Source organism: Lipotes vexillifer, unplaced genomic scaffold, assembly GCF_000442215.2.
Source record: "Lipotes vexillifer unplaced genomic scaffold, Lipotes_vexillifer_v1.1 scaffold478, whole genome shotgun sequence".
NCBI lineage: Eukaryota > Metazoa > Chordata > Mammalia > Artiodactyla > Lipotidae > Lipotes > Lipotes vexillifer.
This window is the reverse complement of record NW_006779682.1, coordinates 1,488,800-1,505,891: the sequence shown is the minus strand read 5'-3', so window position 1 is coordinate 1,505,891 and position 17,092 is coordinate 1,488,800. Positions and strand designations below refer to the sequence as shown.

At 47.0% G+C, this 17,092-nt stretch overlaps 1 protein-coding gene and 1 pseudogene across 1 annotated transcript in view; one reads left to right on the top strand and one right to left on the bottom strand.

The window, feature by feature from the left end:
* Window positions 1-3,727, bottom strand: part of LOC103088094 (Down syndrome cell adhesion molecule-like) — a 433,151-nt gene extending 429,424 nt beyond the window's left edge. The window contains exons 1-2 of the mRNA XM_007452883.1: window positions 3,543-3,727; window positions 1,816-1,913 (exon numbers count right to left, since the gene is read on the bottom strand). Coding sequence (XP_007452945.1) covers window positions 1,816-1,913; window positions 3,543-3,727 — 283 coding nt within the window. The remainder of the gene's footprint in view (window positions 1-1,815; window positions 1,914-3,542) is intronic.
* A 290-nt stretch (window positions 3,728-4,017) lies between these two features.
* Window positions 4,018-4,663, top strand: LOC103085604 (THAP domain-containing protein 6 pseudogene; annotated as a pseudogene).
* The last annotated feature ends 12,429 nt before the right edge of the window (window positions 4,664-17,092 follow it).

Here is a 17,092-nt window from a genome sequence, read left to right as displayed (position 1 = left end):
TCACCGCAAATCCCATTCATCAGAAAAACCTAACGCTCAACCGAAACACGACCCCCTTTCACCGCGTCGGTATCATCTCTCCTTAGCAGGACTGCAATGCCTGTTTGGTCTGCGAGCTCCACGCGATGGACAGGGAAATCTGGTCAGAACTCTGGTCACAGAATGTCACTCTGCTCCAGTAGCTCCCACTCTCTCTCTGTCCTCACCTCCTCCATCTGCACCTCCTTGGCCACCCTGTTTGCTCCCCACAGAGGCCTCCTTACCGTACTCGAAACACACCTGACACAACATTGCTGCGGGGCTTTGGAACTGCCTGTGTGCTCTGCCTGGGAAGTTCTTCCCCTGACATCTCCCTGACCCTCTCCCTCACCATCCCCAGGTTTTCACACAAATGTCCTCTCCTCAGCCCCCGATCTGAAACTCCACATCTCCCCTAAAATTACCCTTCACTGCTTCAGTTTTCCCCTGACACCAATTACCATCTAACTGGCTACACCGTCTATTTATCCTGTTCAGGCACAAGAAAGAAGCTACCGTAGGACACTGGGTTGCCTGTTTTGTTTGCTCTCTAGCTCCAGACCTAGAATCAATGGGCACAGTAGTTGCACAGATAATTATTTGTTGGATGGAAGAACAAACTACACACACCATCATGGATACATCTCAAAGCGATAATGTTGAGGAAAAAGCCAGTCCCAGAAGAACACCTCCTTTGTGATTCTAATTACATAAAGTTTAAGAGCATGCACATCTTAGCAAGATATTACTTAGGGCTACAAACACGTGTTGACACAACTACAAAGAAAAGCAAGGATTAACTAACATCAGATTCAGGAATGAGGTTCCCTCTGGGGGAGGGGCTGTGATTGGAGAGGAGCACACAGGGGAATTTTCAAGGACACCCTTCTGTTTCTTAACTTCGGCAGGGGTTCTACACACACACATTTTTTTAGTGTAAAAATTTTGTAGGGCTTCCGTGGTGGCACAGTGGTTGAGAGTCCGCCTGCCGATGCAGGGGACACAGGTTCGAGCCCTGGTCTGGGAAGATCCCACATGCCGCGGAGCAACTGGGCCCGTGAGCCACAACTACTGAGCCTGCGCACCCGGAGCCTGTGCTCCGCAACAAGAGAGGCCGCGATAGTGAGAGGACTGCGCACGGCGATGAAGAGTGGCCCCCGCTCGCCGCAACTGGAGAAAGCCCTCGCACAGAAACGAAGACCCAACACAGCCATAAATTAATTAATACTTAATTTAAAAATTCACAACATATGTTAATATTAAAAAAAATTTGTAAAAAGACCAGAAAAATCATTTAGAGCACACCAGACCACATCACCTCTTTGGAATCCAATATTCATAATACGGGATTTCAAATACGGTCCCGCCACTGATACAGTGCTCTGTTCTGCTTTATTGGCCATACTACAAACTCACTGCGCAGCAAAATCAGTTTACTTTTTCTTGCCCCACAGCCCAACTGGATGGCAAAACTCACCCCAAGAGACTGAGCTGTAACAGCCAAGGCAAGAAGCAGATGACCGTTATCTCTGATTTTGTATCCGCTGACAGGGCTTTGTACATGGCAGTGATGAAAAACGAAATCTTCTAATGCAGTACACAAACCATGGAATTTGACTTAGTAGCATGGGGGTTTGTATCAAGAGAGGAGAATGAATTACCAAAGGCTCTGTTAAGAGCGGGTGCTTCCTTTCTGCTGTGCCTCTCCTTTTCTCAAAAGCCAGTTCAGCTCTCCCTCCTGCCTGAGAGCAGCTGCCCTCACCGCCCACATACACGTGGGTCCTCACGGGCTCCCACAGCTGAATATGGCGTCATGAGGCAGAGACTCCGCTAAATGCTCTTCCTCAGGAAAATTACCTTTGGCTCCACGGACATCTGACACTTTGGCATGAACACTGAGAAGATTTGAGACAATATGTGAGAAAACGTGCAGTTATCTTTAAAACATTGTTATAACACTGGATAAGAATGCAAATGTTCAACGGTAGCCCTGTGAATAAAGCTCAAGGAAATAAACAAATTAGATGATAGACAGATGGATAGATAGCTAGACAGATAGACAGGTAGGTAGATAGTAGATAGATAAGCAAATAAGTAAATGGAGGAATGAGTTTGTTGTGCCTAACTAGTTATCCCCAGCAAATATTATACACCAGACACTCAATAAACATCTGTTGACTGAATGAATGAGGTAAAGGATGTCAAACAATGGGATAAACTATGGTCCAAAGTATCTAACATCTTGTCAGGTACGCCACACCTGAGTAGACACAATCAATCAGCCCTTCGGCCTCCACTGTGTGCGAAGCTCAGGTAAATAAGCATTTTGCTTCCTTCTCCTGGACACCAGGCCTTTGGGAAGCCAGCCTGTCCATGTTCCTGCTACATGGCAGGTGATTGATGAACAAACTGTTTTACTTAATCACTTATATATTTGGGGAGAGTATCTGCAAGAATCCATCCAATTTCATGTATCAGGAGGTTTCCCTTGACCTCTCAGGTACCAGAAAATGACCTACTCCAGGGAAAATCTGGTTGTATCAGGTGAGTCCAGTGTGGTGACACTAAGACCTCTATCTCTGGGTGACAAAGAGCCTTGGGTGGGTCAAAACCTTCCATAGCTTATCTACAGCCCTTTGTTCTCCAGAACCGTGCCATCCCATATGGCAGCCAACAGCTGCATGTGACTATTAAATTCAAACCCATGAAAGTTAAATAAAATTAGTAATTCCACTCCTTAGTCACTCTAACCACATTTCAAGTGCTTGGGAGTCACATCTGCCTAGTGGCTACGAGCCACTAAATGGCCTAATGTTCTAAAACATTTCCACCATCACAGAAAGTTGCTTTTAGACAGGGCTGGGCTGGCATGTGATCTGATGTTACAGTATCACCTATGATTATACCTCAAAGGATACTGAATATAAACCAGCTAGAAATCCTGAAAACTACAGAAAGAGCTAAAATGATTTAATAAGGATTATGGAACTTAAAAAGACATGAATCATAGTTTAGGAAGCAAAAATATAACTGAATCATGGGGGAAGGGAATGAGTAAATCCTCCAGTTAAAGATGAAGCAACACATTATACAAAGTATAAACGGATACAAGTGACGCTCTTTAGATCTACATAAATGCAAATGCAAATGCAAATGCATTGGTCAAGATATAAACTAGTCCATTTACAAACTAATTGGATTGTTAGGTGCACATTACTATCGGTAGCCTGAGGTAGCACTTCCAACTAATGGTAGTAATTGCTTTTAAATAACCTTCAGATGAGTACAGTCATCTCAATGCTCTATTTAACTCCCTTTTCTAGTGTAGAAATTATGCTATAGATCAGCCTAATGGGAACACACACCTGATATGCATACAAAGGACAACTGAAGAGTCAAGAAGTAAATTGTTTAAAAAAACAATGCTTTGGGGCTTCCCTGGTGGCGCAGTGGTTGCGCACCCTTCACATGCACGGTTCTGCAATTGTGAGCTTTGTGACCTGGAATCTGCCACTAAGCCTCACTGCATTTTCAAATTTCCATCTGCGAAGTGAAAGGGGTTGTGCGACTGTTTGGCATTTCTTTTCGTTCCTGGGGGCAGTAAATCAATGACCATGGCAGTGACAGAGATGGGAAGGAAGAGTGGCCGAGTTTTTCTCATCATCAAGCCAGCTCCTCCCATGCCGGGCCCAGACGGAGGCACCGACATCTTCCCAGTCACCTTCCCTAGACACCTTGGACCCAGGCTCCATCGTTCTGCTGACCCTGCCACTATCCTGTCCTCCCTGTTGCAACACCACGTACAACGCACACACACACACACACACACACACACACACACACACACACACACACACACCGTGCACACATTAGCAGACAGGTGAGTTCAAGAGCAAACCAAGAGGGCTGATGGGATGGAAGCGAGGGGAGGCGCAATCTCTGTCGTGAGCGTTAGTCTCTGCCTTCGCCGCTAACGTTGTGGTATGAGTCGCTAAAACCATGGTGAAATCTTGCTTGGCCATTGGATGTGCTTCTCGCTGTTTACCAAATTCTAAGTTAAAAGGACTGAGATTTCACGTATTCCCCACAGATGAAAACATCAAAAGAAAATGGGTATTAGCAAGAAAAGACTTGATGTGAATGCTGCAGGCATTTGGGAGCCTAAAAAAGGAGATGTGTTGTGTTCAAGGCACTTTAAGAAGACAGATTTTGACAGAAGTGCTCCAAATATTAAACTGAAACCTGGAGTCATACCTTCTAATTCCCCATCTCACTTATAGGGGAAAAGAGATTCACTGTAGGAAAAACTTCACCCTCAAGCCCTTCCAGTCACAAACCACAGTCACCACCTTGTTGGTGTGTCCTCATGTATGGAAGAATTCCAGTCCCAGTTCATTTTTGAGCATAGCTACAATGTAATGGACAGTCCAAAGAAACTTAAGCATAAATTAGATCAAGTGATCAGCGAGCTAGGGGATACCAAGAAAAGTCTGCGGAATGTTTTAGACGGAGAAAAATGTTTCCAAAAATCATTGAGGAAGACAGGGAATTAAAGGATGAATGTCTCATCTGCCAAGAAACAGCAAATAGACTGGAACTTTTCTGCTGGGAGTGATGTCAGGAGAGCATGAACTATATTTCATGAAATAATTTCATGTTATGTCCTACCTAAAATTGACATTGGTACAGCTTTTCAGAAAATGATTACCATCATTAAATAATACCCGTCAGGGCTTCCCTGGTGGCGCAGTGGTTAAGAGTCCGCCTGCCGATGCAGGGGACACGGGTTCATGCCCTGGTCCGGGAAGATCCCACATGCCGCGGAGCAGCTGGGCCCGTGAGCCATGGCTGCTGAGCCTCCGCGTCCGGAGCCTGTGCTCCACAACGGGAGAGGCCACAACAGTGAGAGGCCCGCGTACCACAAAAATAATAATAATAATAATAATAATAATATCCGTCAAAAAAAAAGAGCAAACCAAGATATTAATTAAAACATATAGCATTTATTTAGCGGTTGCCATGTGCTAAGTACTGTACTAAACACTTTCATATTTTAACTCACTTAATCCTTACCACCTACATCCCTAGGAAGGAGGTGTTTTTATCCCCATTTTATATACAAGGAAATTAAGGCACAGAAAGGTCGGTCAAAGGTCATACAGTTTGTTTGTCTTGGAGCCAGAAGTGCAACCCAGGCCATGTAGTTTGCAAGCCTATGCAATTAATTTCTAGAATATTCTACAGCTCTGTGAAGAAAGTTATCAACCAAGTGGCAATATATACATATTTTACTATACTGCATATACAAGAGATCATGTCAATCAAAATCTATGGTTGATTACCTGCAAAAAATGGTTGTAGTAAATTTTCCCGCCCCTCTGTACTTGGCCTTTGCAATGTGGCTGCAGCTCCTCGCATGAAGAAATGTCTTCTTCTCAACTCCTTGAATCTGGGCTTGGCCATGTGACTTGCTTTAACCAATGGGATATTTACAAACATGATGCAAGCAAAGGCCTGAAAAGTGCCTGTGCACTGGAACTTGCTGGAGACATGGGCTGACCACCACGTGGGCAAGCTAGGCTAGGCCCCTGGGAGCTAAGAAACACAAATAGAGGCCCAGCCAACCCAGCCATCCCAACAGAAGCCCTTTAAATGGGTGGTTTGAGAATGATCTGCAACGTTCTCTTCCTTTGCCTTCTAATGCCTGGTCTTTTCGCTGATTTGTTCACCAAGGCATGGCTGAACCCTCCCTATATGCCCGACATTGTTTTGTGTGCAGGACATTGTTTTGGTGTGTCTCCCAAAAAGGTATGTTCAAGGTCTAATCCCCAGTACCTATTAATGTGAACTTATTTGGAAACAGATATAACCAACGTTCCAGAGATGCAGAGACAGACACACCAGGAGAATATCACGTGATGACAGAGGCAGAGAATGGAGTGATGCAGCCATAAACCAAGGGTTGCTGGCAGCCACCAGGATTTGGGATTGAGGGCTGGAACAGACCCCCCTCAGAGCATCCAGATGGAACTAACCCTGTCAACACCTCAATTTCAGACTTCTGGCCACCAGAACTCTGGAACTATCAATATCTTTCGTTTTAAGGCACTCAGCTTGTGGTACTTTGTCATAGCAGCCTAGGAAATTAATATGTATATATATTCTGGGAAACACAGAAAAAGAACCCGGGGAAGAAAGAAAGATCACAAAATAAGAAACTGAAACTGAGATACAGATTGGAGGAGGTGCAGTAACTTCTGGCATAAAAGTGAATGAATCCCTTTGCTAACACCTATCCTTCTCTGGGGCCCACTGTGGCTTTGCAGTCAGCTGCCTGCTTGCCTGAGGACCAGAAGAGCCACCCTGGAAACCTTGGGAGAGCAAGGTGCTAACCCAGCTCCTAAGGGAGCCTTTACATCCCAAGTGGGCTTGTCTTTCTTCCAGCCAAGACATGCCTGGCAGAAATTCAGGAGAAACAGGCTTCTTCAGAAGGCTTGGTCAAGACACGCTCCTACTCTAGCAGGTGGTGTTAAGGCAGACATCCGATCTGTAGCTCTTCATCTGGCCTGTACCCAAACATGCATCCTAGTTAATAAATTACTCCCACAGAACCCCAATGCACTTGTGATGATCCTCAGAGCAGAGGGGTCTAGACTACACAGGGCTGCCTGACAGGAGTACTGGGGTGTGGACTGGGGGGATAGGACCATGTGGGAGGGAGAAATCACAACAGCTCCTTCCCAGCCCAGATCTCTGTCTTTGCCCCATCCCACCTCCGGGGTGTTGAGTCCTTCTGGAACGAGAACTAATCGCCCAGGTGGACCCCAGTTTCCACACCCCTCAGACTTTCAAACTGTTTCTTATTCTAATTCCATGCTGAGTGTCCCATCTCACCTTCCACCACTCCTCAAAACCCCAACAATCAAGACCCCTCACTATTCCCTAATTCTTCCAACATCATGGCAGCCTTGCAGCCAACTCTACTCTGGGTGCCTCACAGCACTTTGGAGTCTATCTCTGTTGGTTGACATCTTTTTGAAGCCGGAAGAAAATAACCAGCTGAACAACCTCTAAAGTGTGTGTGTGTCTCCCCTATGCCTTTCCAGTCACTGACAAATACCCATGACACTGAGAAAAGCTGGCTCACCTGTCTCACCTCTTCTAGTTGGGGGACTCCAGGGAGCGTTCTTAAAGATTAATACTCACGTCAACAGGGAGCTGTGCAGCTAAGACCCTTCGGTGCTGCATTCAGCACAGATCTGGTCCAGTTCTCAGACTGCTGGCCTGGCTGTTGGCCTGGTGGACCCCACAGCCCTTGCTATACAAGCAGGAGAACCAGCTACGTCCGACACAAATACGAGGGGTCGAAGTTTGCCTACAGCCACTTCCCCATCTCTGAGATGCTCCCTGGTGGCAGTCAAGGCACAGCACGAGGTGGTGCCTATGCTTTCAGCACCACCTTCCCCCCTCCCCCCTCCATCTCAGCATCGAAGTCCGGCCGTCACCCTCCACACCCCAAAGGAGGGAGGTGGTGAGAGGCAGAATTCACCTCCCCGATCCCCACTTAGAATCAGGCACTGCATCTGATCCTTTCACACCCATTGATTCCACTGGTCCTTGCCTCAATCCTGCTCCAAGTACTACAAGATTATTCCCATCTTTTAAGATAAGGAAACTGAGGCTGAGAGAGGCACTGTAACCTGCACAAAAATCCATGCATCATATAGAGCAGAATTCGGATTTGCTTCCTAGCCAGCCCTGCCCCAGAGACAATGCTCTTTCAACCGGACCATAGAGGCCTCAGCTGCAGGCCATTCAGAGTTAAAAGTTGCCACTTACATTCAAAGCCAATCAGCAGTGTCACTGTTTTGCCATAGTCAGGCAGGCAAGAGCCAGACAAATCACTGCAGCTATGGCATTCTGCTGCAGAGATTCTCTGTGATCCCCCTCCGTCCCCACTGGCCAATGTCTTGCCTGGCTGTCCTCTGTTCCTGGAGTTTCATGAGACTCCCACACAGGGTCTCTGGGGAACAGCACACCAACTGTACCCATGACAGCACCCAGCCCTCCTGCATCTCCACCTGCTGTGCCCAACCCCCAAACTGACCTTCCTATCTACCCGTTCATCCTCCCAGCTGGTGCTCTGGCTTATTTAGAACAGGGTTCCCCAAGACACCTTGCTGAGCGCCAACTCAGTCTCACAACCCCGGTGAGTGTGTGTGCAGAGAGAGGGAGACAGAAAGACAGATAGTCAGATAGACTGTGGAGCTTTGGGCTGGGCTTCAAAATGGATGGAAGGACTTATTTACAATCTTGAGATTCCTGGACCACAGCTTGGTACTCAGCTCCTCCCCATTCCCTGCTACGATGCAGGAATCACTGCTGAATTTCTACCTTCCTAGCTTCAATGCCTCCATCCCATCTGTAACCTGCCAACTCCTATGGAACAAGCTGGTCTGGTATCTGAATTGAGTGGAACCTGGATGGGGGCTTGAAAATTGTTAGTGAATGACTCCAAATCAAGTCTTAGGCTTTGTCTATGCTCTTTCCAGGTAGTGGGCTTTATCATCCATTACTCTATGCGACTTTGCTAAACCCAAGTACAGCTCCGGGATGCTCCAAACCCACCAGCTTGGAACCGGCATTATTTTCTTATTTGCCACTGTAACAAATCACCACATACTTCGTGGCTTTAAATAACACAGATTTATTATCTCACCGTCCTAGAGGTTAGAAGACCACATGGGTGGGCAGAGACGGTCCTTCCTAAGGCTGCAGAGGAGGATCACTTCCTTGTCTTTGCTGGCAGTCCTTGGCTTGCGGCCCCTTCTTCCATCTCCTCGCTCTGTCTCTCTCTCCTTCCATCCCCTGCCCTTCTGCTTTCCTCTTCTAAGAGCCCCCGTGACTACACTGGGCTTACCTAGATAATCTCCCCACTCAAGCTCTTAACTCAATCCCATCTGCAAAGTCCTGAATGTCATATAAGGTAGCATCATCACTGGTTCCAGGATTAGGACATGGGCATTTTGGGGGCCTACACGTGCACCCACATGTGCCATGACCCACAGAGGGTGCTGTGGACTCATAGGCCAGGAGCTGTATCTTCAAAAGTTTTGAACCTCACAGGGCCTTGTCCTTGAGGGCCCTTTTTTTTTTAAGTGATTTTTTTTTAATTAATTAATTAATTAATTTTTATTTTTGGCTGCGTTGGGTCTTTGTTGCTGTGCACGGGCTTTCTCTAGTTGCGGCAAGTGGGGACTACTCTTTGTTGCTGTGCGCGGGCTTCTCATTGCGGTGGCTTCTCTTGCGGAACACGGGCTCCAGGCTCACAGGCTTCAGCAGTTGTGGCTCGCAGGCTCAGTAGTTGTGGCACATGGGCTCTAGAGAGCAGGTTCAGTAGTTGTGGCGCTCGGGCTTAGCTGCTCCACGGCATGTGGGATCCTCCCAGACCAGGGCTCGAACCCATATCCCCTGCATTGGCAGGTGGACTCTTAACCACAACGCCACCAGGGAAGTCCCTTGATGGCCGTTTGACATATAGTTTTAGGATAAATGAATGGAGAGTATGTGGACTGAACTGTGTCCCTTCAAAATACAAGTATTGAAATCATAACCCCCATTAGCTCAGAATGTGACCTTATTTAAAGATAGGGTTTTACAGAAGTCATCAAGGTAAAATGAGGTCATTGTGAGTGGGCTCTAATGCGATCTGACTCTGTCCTTATGAAAAGGGGGAAACCTGGGCACAGACACACAGGGGGAGGCCATGTGAACAGGAAGACAGCCACCTGCAAGTCAGGAGGCATGGAGCTCAGTCTTCTCCCACAGGCCTCTAAGGAATCCAGCACCTTGAAAGTCTACTGTTAAGTCCCCCAGCTTGTGGTGCTTGTTACAAGAGCCCTAGCAAATGAGTGTAGATAATAAAGCTCCTAATTAGACAGCGCTCTGGTACATTGAAAGTAAGATTTAAGAAAAAAAAAAAAGGAACTTGTCACAGGGTTCTGTGCCACCAGAAGTATTTCACACTAACTGTTCGTTTGGGGGCGGGGGGAGGGGGCTTAGAGCATCATTTCCTAATCAGTGTTGTTGCCATCTATGGATGCATGAAGATTAAAGCAAAGATGGCCGGGCACCTGCCCCTCTCCCAGTGAGGCGTTCTGGCACCAGGAGAGGATGCTGCCCCTCGGACCCCCGGGCTCCACCCTGCACAGGGCAAGGCCAGACTGGAGGCAAACTTCTAAGGAGTTGCCAGGCCCCTCTGGTCCCTGGTCAGCCCTGCTGGTCTTCCTGTGTGGTCTCCACCGCATCTCCTGTCTGCCATCAGGTGTAACTCTGCCCCCAAGCCCAGAGCTCTGTGTGAGTCATCCACACCTTTATTATGAATTGTTTATTCTCCAGGGTGTCTGTGGCCACAAGTGACATCTCCAGTTAAGAACAACAACTAAAAGAGTGTCCCCTGAGAATCTTGAGGCGTTTGACAGCGGTGGGGTAAAGAATTTGGGTGAGGGTAATCCAGTCATTGCAGGTAGGGTATGGCCCCCTCACAAGACCATCTTTGACATCTTGTAAAATGTTCAGGAAGGGATTTTCTCCAGAAGAAATTAGTTCAGGGTCATCTTATTAGAAATAGGTTAAGTATTTGCTGGAGGCCACCAATAAGATGGGTGGTGATTTGCTGTCCATGACCAAAGATGACCCCTCGCACTGCGCTGCCAGTGTGTTTATTAAAGCCAGTGAAAGGTCTTGATCTCTGGATGCCCCCTTATTGTGCATCTTACACACCAATAGTGGGGAATTACTTACTGATCAATTGTGGGGAAAATAATTAGCTTCCCTCCACCCCAGGCTAATTACGGAGAGCATCATTTAGGCAATGCCGTGCACACATGTGCAGCCCACCTCCACCCTGCCTTCCCAGACCGGCGGGGAGGCAGACAGCAAGTGCATTCCAGTGACAGCTGGCAAGCCAGCCTCTGGGAATGAAACATTTTAGCACTTCATAAATTTCTAACAAGGTTTCAAATTGCCGCCGTTTCCCTCCTCTCAGCTCTGTCAACTAGTGAAAGGGAGGGAAAAACAGACTAATTAAATCTACAGTGAGAAAATGCTACTGGTAAGATTGCTACTTATTAAAAATAATGAACTGTTAGGACCAATTTGCAAAGTAGGTGAAATTCTCCCCGTTTCCCCTATATATAAAAACACATACTTCTGATTGTATATGTATTGGGTATATATGGATATATATCAGAACAGAATATGATATATGACATTCTTCAACCTAACGGAAGGTGACACATAATAAAGTAAAACATTCAGAGACTCTGTGACAATACTCGATATGAACACTGGGGCTTGATATCGTGTACAAAGTAGGTCGTTTCAAATTCTTTTCCCACGTGATTGTTATCGCAAGAAAAATCGTTGCCGGTGACTGACGTGGCAAATGGAGAGAAACACACAACCTTGTGTTTCTCTTCCTGAAATGACAATTTCCAAGTTTTGATCACCATCACTAATTTTTAAAAATAACAGCAGCAGTAAAGCTCTCTTCATTCTTTCACTCTGTTTTAAAAGGAAAGATAGTCAACTGGAGACACACAAGACTGAGGGGCAGAGGGAAGAGAAAGGAAAGTAACTCACAAAGTATTTCACTGTCAACTAAAAAACATGTAAGTAGCTTGGTGGGGGGGTGAGTTCAGAAAAATAAAAGATAAAATTTTAAAGAATTTTACTCTGAGGAGAGCAACATACCCTCCTGTTTCTATGAGCACAAGTTAAATAACTGCAGCTGTCATCAGCCTGTAGGTGTATCTCACAATAACTATACAGGCTGCTATGCAGGGGGCAGTATTGGACATGTGAATAGAATAGGGCAAAAACGAGGGCGCTGACAATCCTGTCGGTAACTCGGGGTCCAAATCCCTCTGAGCCAAGTGCACAGCCAAGCACAAAGCAGGTACTGGAGAACAAGCAGCTGCTGGGCCGGGATTATCAGTACTGCCTGCCCCTGCCCACCACACGTCTGACACCCCCTGCACAGGGCTGATCTACTCCACCTGATGCCTGCTTTCTTTTTCAGCCTGAGAAGGCTGACCTTTAGGATGACGTATATAAACAGACTTCCGCAGCTAGGATGGGAGGAAAATGCAAAGAACATGCACCCTATTTACGTTTGGGAAAATAAACAGTCCTTTAAAGTATCGGCCCAGCTGATATTCGGAACAGTGACCTCAGGATTGGAAATCTCACAATGGCTCCCGACTGAATTTCAGATGCAAATGATCACTTGGTATTAATTTCAGCCTTGCTAATATTTGGTCCCGAGCATCACAGCTAATTGGCAGGATGAACTGCCAGTTCCGCTGATGGCAGCCCCGTGTGACACTTGGGATCTTCTGAGTGGTAGAACCCACAGTCACTTGATAGTGTTAGTTTGCCAATTATGAACATTGGTATCTCGCTTGCCACTCTCTCCCTTCCCCTCCCCTTCCCCCTCTCCCTCTCTCCTTAGCTCTCTCCCTGTGCGCCTGCGTGCATGCGTGTGTGTATGTGTGTGTGTGTGTGTGTGTGTGTGTGTGTGTTTCTACATATGCAGAGGTTTGGTGACAGGGACAAAAAGAAAAATACATGGAGAATAATAGTGTGATTAAGTGGAAAAGTACTCATAAAACACTCCAATGTTGACTGATAATGCCAAGCAATGTAAAAGTGATTCTAAAAATTCATCCAGGCTTTTAACACATAGGCTGCGACTTCACTAAAGAAAACAAGGTCACCCCGGGCCACCCTGCACCCAGATTACAGCTCGAGGTCACTGAAGGGGACCCACCCATCTGCCCCATTACTTTACAGTGACACTGCAATGTGATAATTCTGAGCACAGCATCGTAACATACATTTTCCCTGTATTTTTATCCAAACGTCCAAGTGATTTTATGGGCATCGTCTGATCTACTGCTTGCCACAATTACATCCATCTTGTCTTCCACCAACAGAAACGCTTATTCTCTATCTCTCGCAGCAATTCCTACAGGGCATAACCACTAAGGACAAGACTAGTGACCAGAGCTTCCCTGGTGACGCAGTGGTTGAGAGTCCGCCTGCCGATGCAGGGGACGCGGGTTCGTGCCCCAGTCCGGGAGGGTTCCACATGCTGCAGAGCGGCTGGGCTTGTGAGCCATGGCCACTGGACCTGCGCATCCGGAGCCTGTGTTCCGCAGTGGGAGAGGCCACGGCAGTGAGGGGCCCCCCAAAAAAAAAAAAAAAAAAAAAAAAAGACTAGTGACCAGCCAGCATTTTGGGCTTAATGAATGAACCCAACCTGAGTTTATTCTCATCAAACACGATTTCCATTTCCAGGTGTTTACAAGGTTCATCCAACATCACATGAAGGTCTTTTCCTGGTAAATTTAGAAATCCATCTGCTGCTAGATGCACTGATGCACTCTGCTCACCAGATCTGGAAGTGTTTCAAGGTAAAAACAGGCTTCCCAAGGAACGTGTTGATTGTAATCAGAGTGAAGCCAGCAGTTACCAGGAGCTGAAGTTGAGCGCTGAACTATGGGCATGACCTGGAGGTATAGAGGAGCTTACGGAGAGTGAGAAAAACTGCTTTTTCTTTGGAAAGGGAGGTGGAGGTCTATGTGGGATACAGCTGAAATTATCTGAAAGGGGACATTATCGGAGGGACTGACATTAAACATGGCAGTTAAAGATCTCCTTCAATGTCAAGGTGAAGTGTTTTGGGGCTGCAAAAGTAGACCCATCTCTGGAGGGTGGCTGGGGGATATTTGCTCACATGAACTCACTGGAGTCTCCACCTTAGAAGCTCGGGGGTCCCGCCCCTGCCCGCTTCAATCTCCTCTAAGGCTCTGAGTGGCCATGAGCAGAGCCAGATGCCCTCTCCTGACCTGCAACATTCCAGAACAAAGAGTGACATTTACATCCCTGTGATAAACTACTTGCTCCCCCATAAATATTCTGAATGGTTTGAACTTTTGGAGTGGAACCTTCTAGAAAAGATGCTGTGGCATCTTAAATGCTCAAACTCCATTTTTCTTTGGGGAAACGTGAGCACCCTGGCCAGAGCCTCACAGGTGACCTCAGCTATGAAAACTGGCCCATTGTGCTGCCTCCGTGGGGCAGAAGAAAGCGAGTCCTGCGCTCCCGGAGCACAGCGGCTGAGTGTAAGCAGCGCCCGACGTCACACAGTGAGAACCCTACAGAGGCCCCAAGTCCTAGGCCGGCCCCCTTCATTCACCCCTGGAGAGGCGGTCTTGCAGCTTTGTCCGGGCATCTTGTGTTTAGCCGCACAGAACCCTGAGCTCTTCCACAAGTCAAACAAAGAAACACCCTCTAAATTATACCCGTTACCTTCCTAGAAATAATAGTGAATTGTTACATAACTGGTCTTTGTTATCACAAAACAAACCACTTCCCTCCAGTTTTTCAGTTTCTCCTCATATTTACTGAAGTATGAAAACCAAAGATAGCATTAGTTTCCCATCCCTTTTCACCATCTTTTTCCTCTATTGGCAGGTTAGGGTCACAGTGTCAAGGCAGCATGTTGGGACTCACAGCTCCAGCCCCAGGAGATCCATAATTCATGCATAAGTACCTCTTCCAAGACTGGGACCCTGGGATACAGGGATGGTCTTGCACCAACTTCCAAAATTTGCCCACAGGAATTCATTATGTGAGTTTTCTCCATGAAATCATAGCGAGATATTCTCAGTCACTGGTGTGGCCAGTTCAGGGCTGGAAGCCCTCTGCATCTTCTCAGCACAGTTGGGGCTGCAGGAGAAGAAATAGTAGCTAACACTCAGCACCTGCAGCTGGCCACATGCTGCTCTAAACCTTCTGTGAGCACAAACTCACTTAATTCTCACAGCAGCCCTACAGGAGGGAGATGTTATTATCAACCCCACTTTCCAGATGAGAAAACTGAGGCACAGAACGGTTAGGCAAGCTGCCCAAGCCATACAGCTGATAAGAAGAGGCACAGAGTTTCAAACCCTGAAATATGGACAACCTAATTAGGAAACCTTTTTCACAGTTACTAAGAAGCAGGTAAAGCATGATAAACATGTTGGGGGCTTAATTTCAGTGTAAAAAATAAAAGAAGAGGTAAAAAGTTGCCAAGTTGAGGAGCATACGAGGACCTGGGCAGTCTTTTCTTTCGGATACCCCTAGAAAGATTTAGGAAAAAAAATTTTTTAAAGCAGCCTTTGAAGGGAAGGGAATGGAATAAACATAAGGCTACATGGGGATGGGCGTGGGTGTCACTCCTGGGCTCAGGGCGGCAGTCTCCCGGCTAAACGGGGTGGGCGGGTCAGCGGATAGAGACACTTAGGACTGATGCAGTAGGAAACGGCTGGCGAGGTGTGCGGAGTACAGAGGGACAGAGGGGCTGCATCAGGAAAGGAGCCTTCATCAGCACAAGAACCACGTGGCTCTTTTTTCCAGGCGCCCTTTGAGCAGGTGCTGGACTGTGTGTCCTTCAAGGACCTCACTGCTCGCTCAGCTGCTGTCAGGACGCTGTTATGAACTGAGATGGGGGAGGGGGGGCTAGTACCAGGAATGGAAAGAAGTGAGGTCATCTCAAAGAACAGAGTGCCTTTTGCAGTTTTTCTGAAAGCTGGAGTTCTGAAAGCAGAACTCCTTGAAGACGTGTACCCTGCTGCTCCCTGGGACCGTGAACAAGTTACCTCTCGGCGTCAACGCTAGGTGAGAGAGGGTACCTCCTTGACCCCCTTTCTGCCAGGCGCACCTCTACCCACGGTTGACGGAAGCTACACCAGAACTTGCTCAGTTTGCCATCTCTGTCCCTCAGTGCCTGGTTCATTCCCATCTAAACTGCGCCTCTAAGTAAATCAAGCACAAGCAAAGAAAGTATGAAGGTATAACGGAGAACCCTGAACAACACATTTTTATTCTCAATTAATCTGGGTAAAACTCTAAAAACAATTTGTTTGATTTGTGATGCCACTGTTTCTGCCTCAAAAACTGTTTTTGATTTGGAAAGGCATTCCAAGTAGGTACACCGGAGAATGCAACCTAAAATAGCCAGGTGACTTAATTTTATATGCGTGCTTTATTTCCAGGGAAAATGAATATGTTGCATACAATGGAGAGAAAAACAAATTGGAGACTGGAGTTTATGATGTCATCTTTATGTGAACATTCTTTATTATTTCATAAAACGTAACCATGTTAATGAGAAAGAGGCCATGAAAAATATTCATTTTTGCTACATGTGCTGGTAACCACAAAATAAGATGTATAGGAACTGATACAGAATTTTCGTTAATAAGGATTGCTACTCTGTCCTGTTGTGTCAACGCAAATTCCATTCCTCATTTTTGTTATTAAATGTTTTGTGAGTAATGGATGCAAAAAGCAATTCAGTGGTCATCACCTATCTCCTTCCTCTCAGTTAAAGGTATTTCAGACCTGCATCCTGTACCATCAGCTGGTCCCGGTTCTGTATGGAGCTCAGTCAGTTACAGGAACTGCCTCAGTCCTCCCTCAGCAGGAGCCCCGCCCCTCTCCGATGGCCTCTCCAGCCAAATTCCCTGCATCTCTCTGGATCATGTGACTCCCCTCCCCAAACGCAGAGAGCTAGAAGAATGGCGAGCACCTGATGTGCTGGGCAGCATGGTGCCATTTGTGGGTGTCTCTGGTCAAGCAAAGTGGTTGCCACTCATCACATATCAGGATCTATAACAAATTCCACAACCTCACTGGATGTGGATTAAGAAACAATTACTGGCATAGTAGAAGCCGTGATGCCCCAGCGCTGGGCCCCTTTTCCAAGCTGGGGCACCCATCTCCTCGCTGCTATGAGGCTCAAAAGCTCACGCCTCTCAGCTACCTCACCACCACCACCCCGCCCCAGAGAATTATCTGCCAAACAAGAACCAGCTGACCCCACTTCTCCCTGACAGCCCAGTCAGTAACTGGCTGAGCCAGGGTTCAGACGGGTGACCCCCACCACAGGTGCCACGAGTCCCAAAGGAGGGCCCTGTGGCCCAGAGCTCTCCTGTGAGGTCAGGCGGAGTGCAGCCTCCTG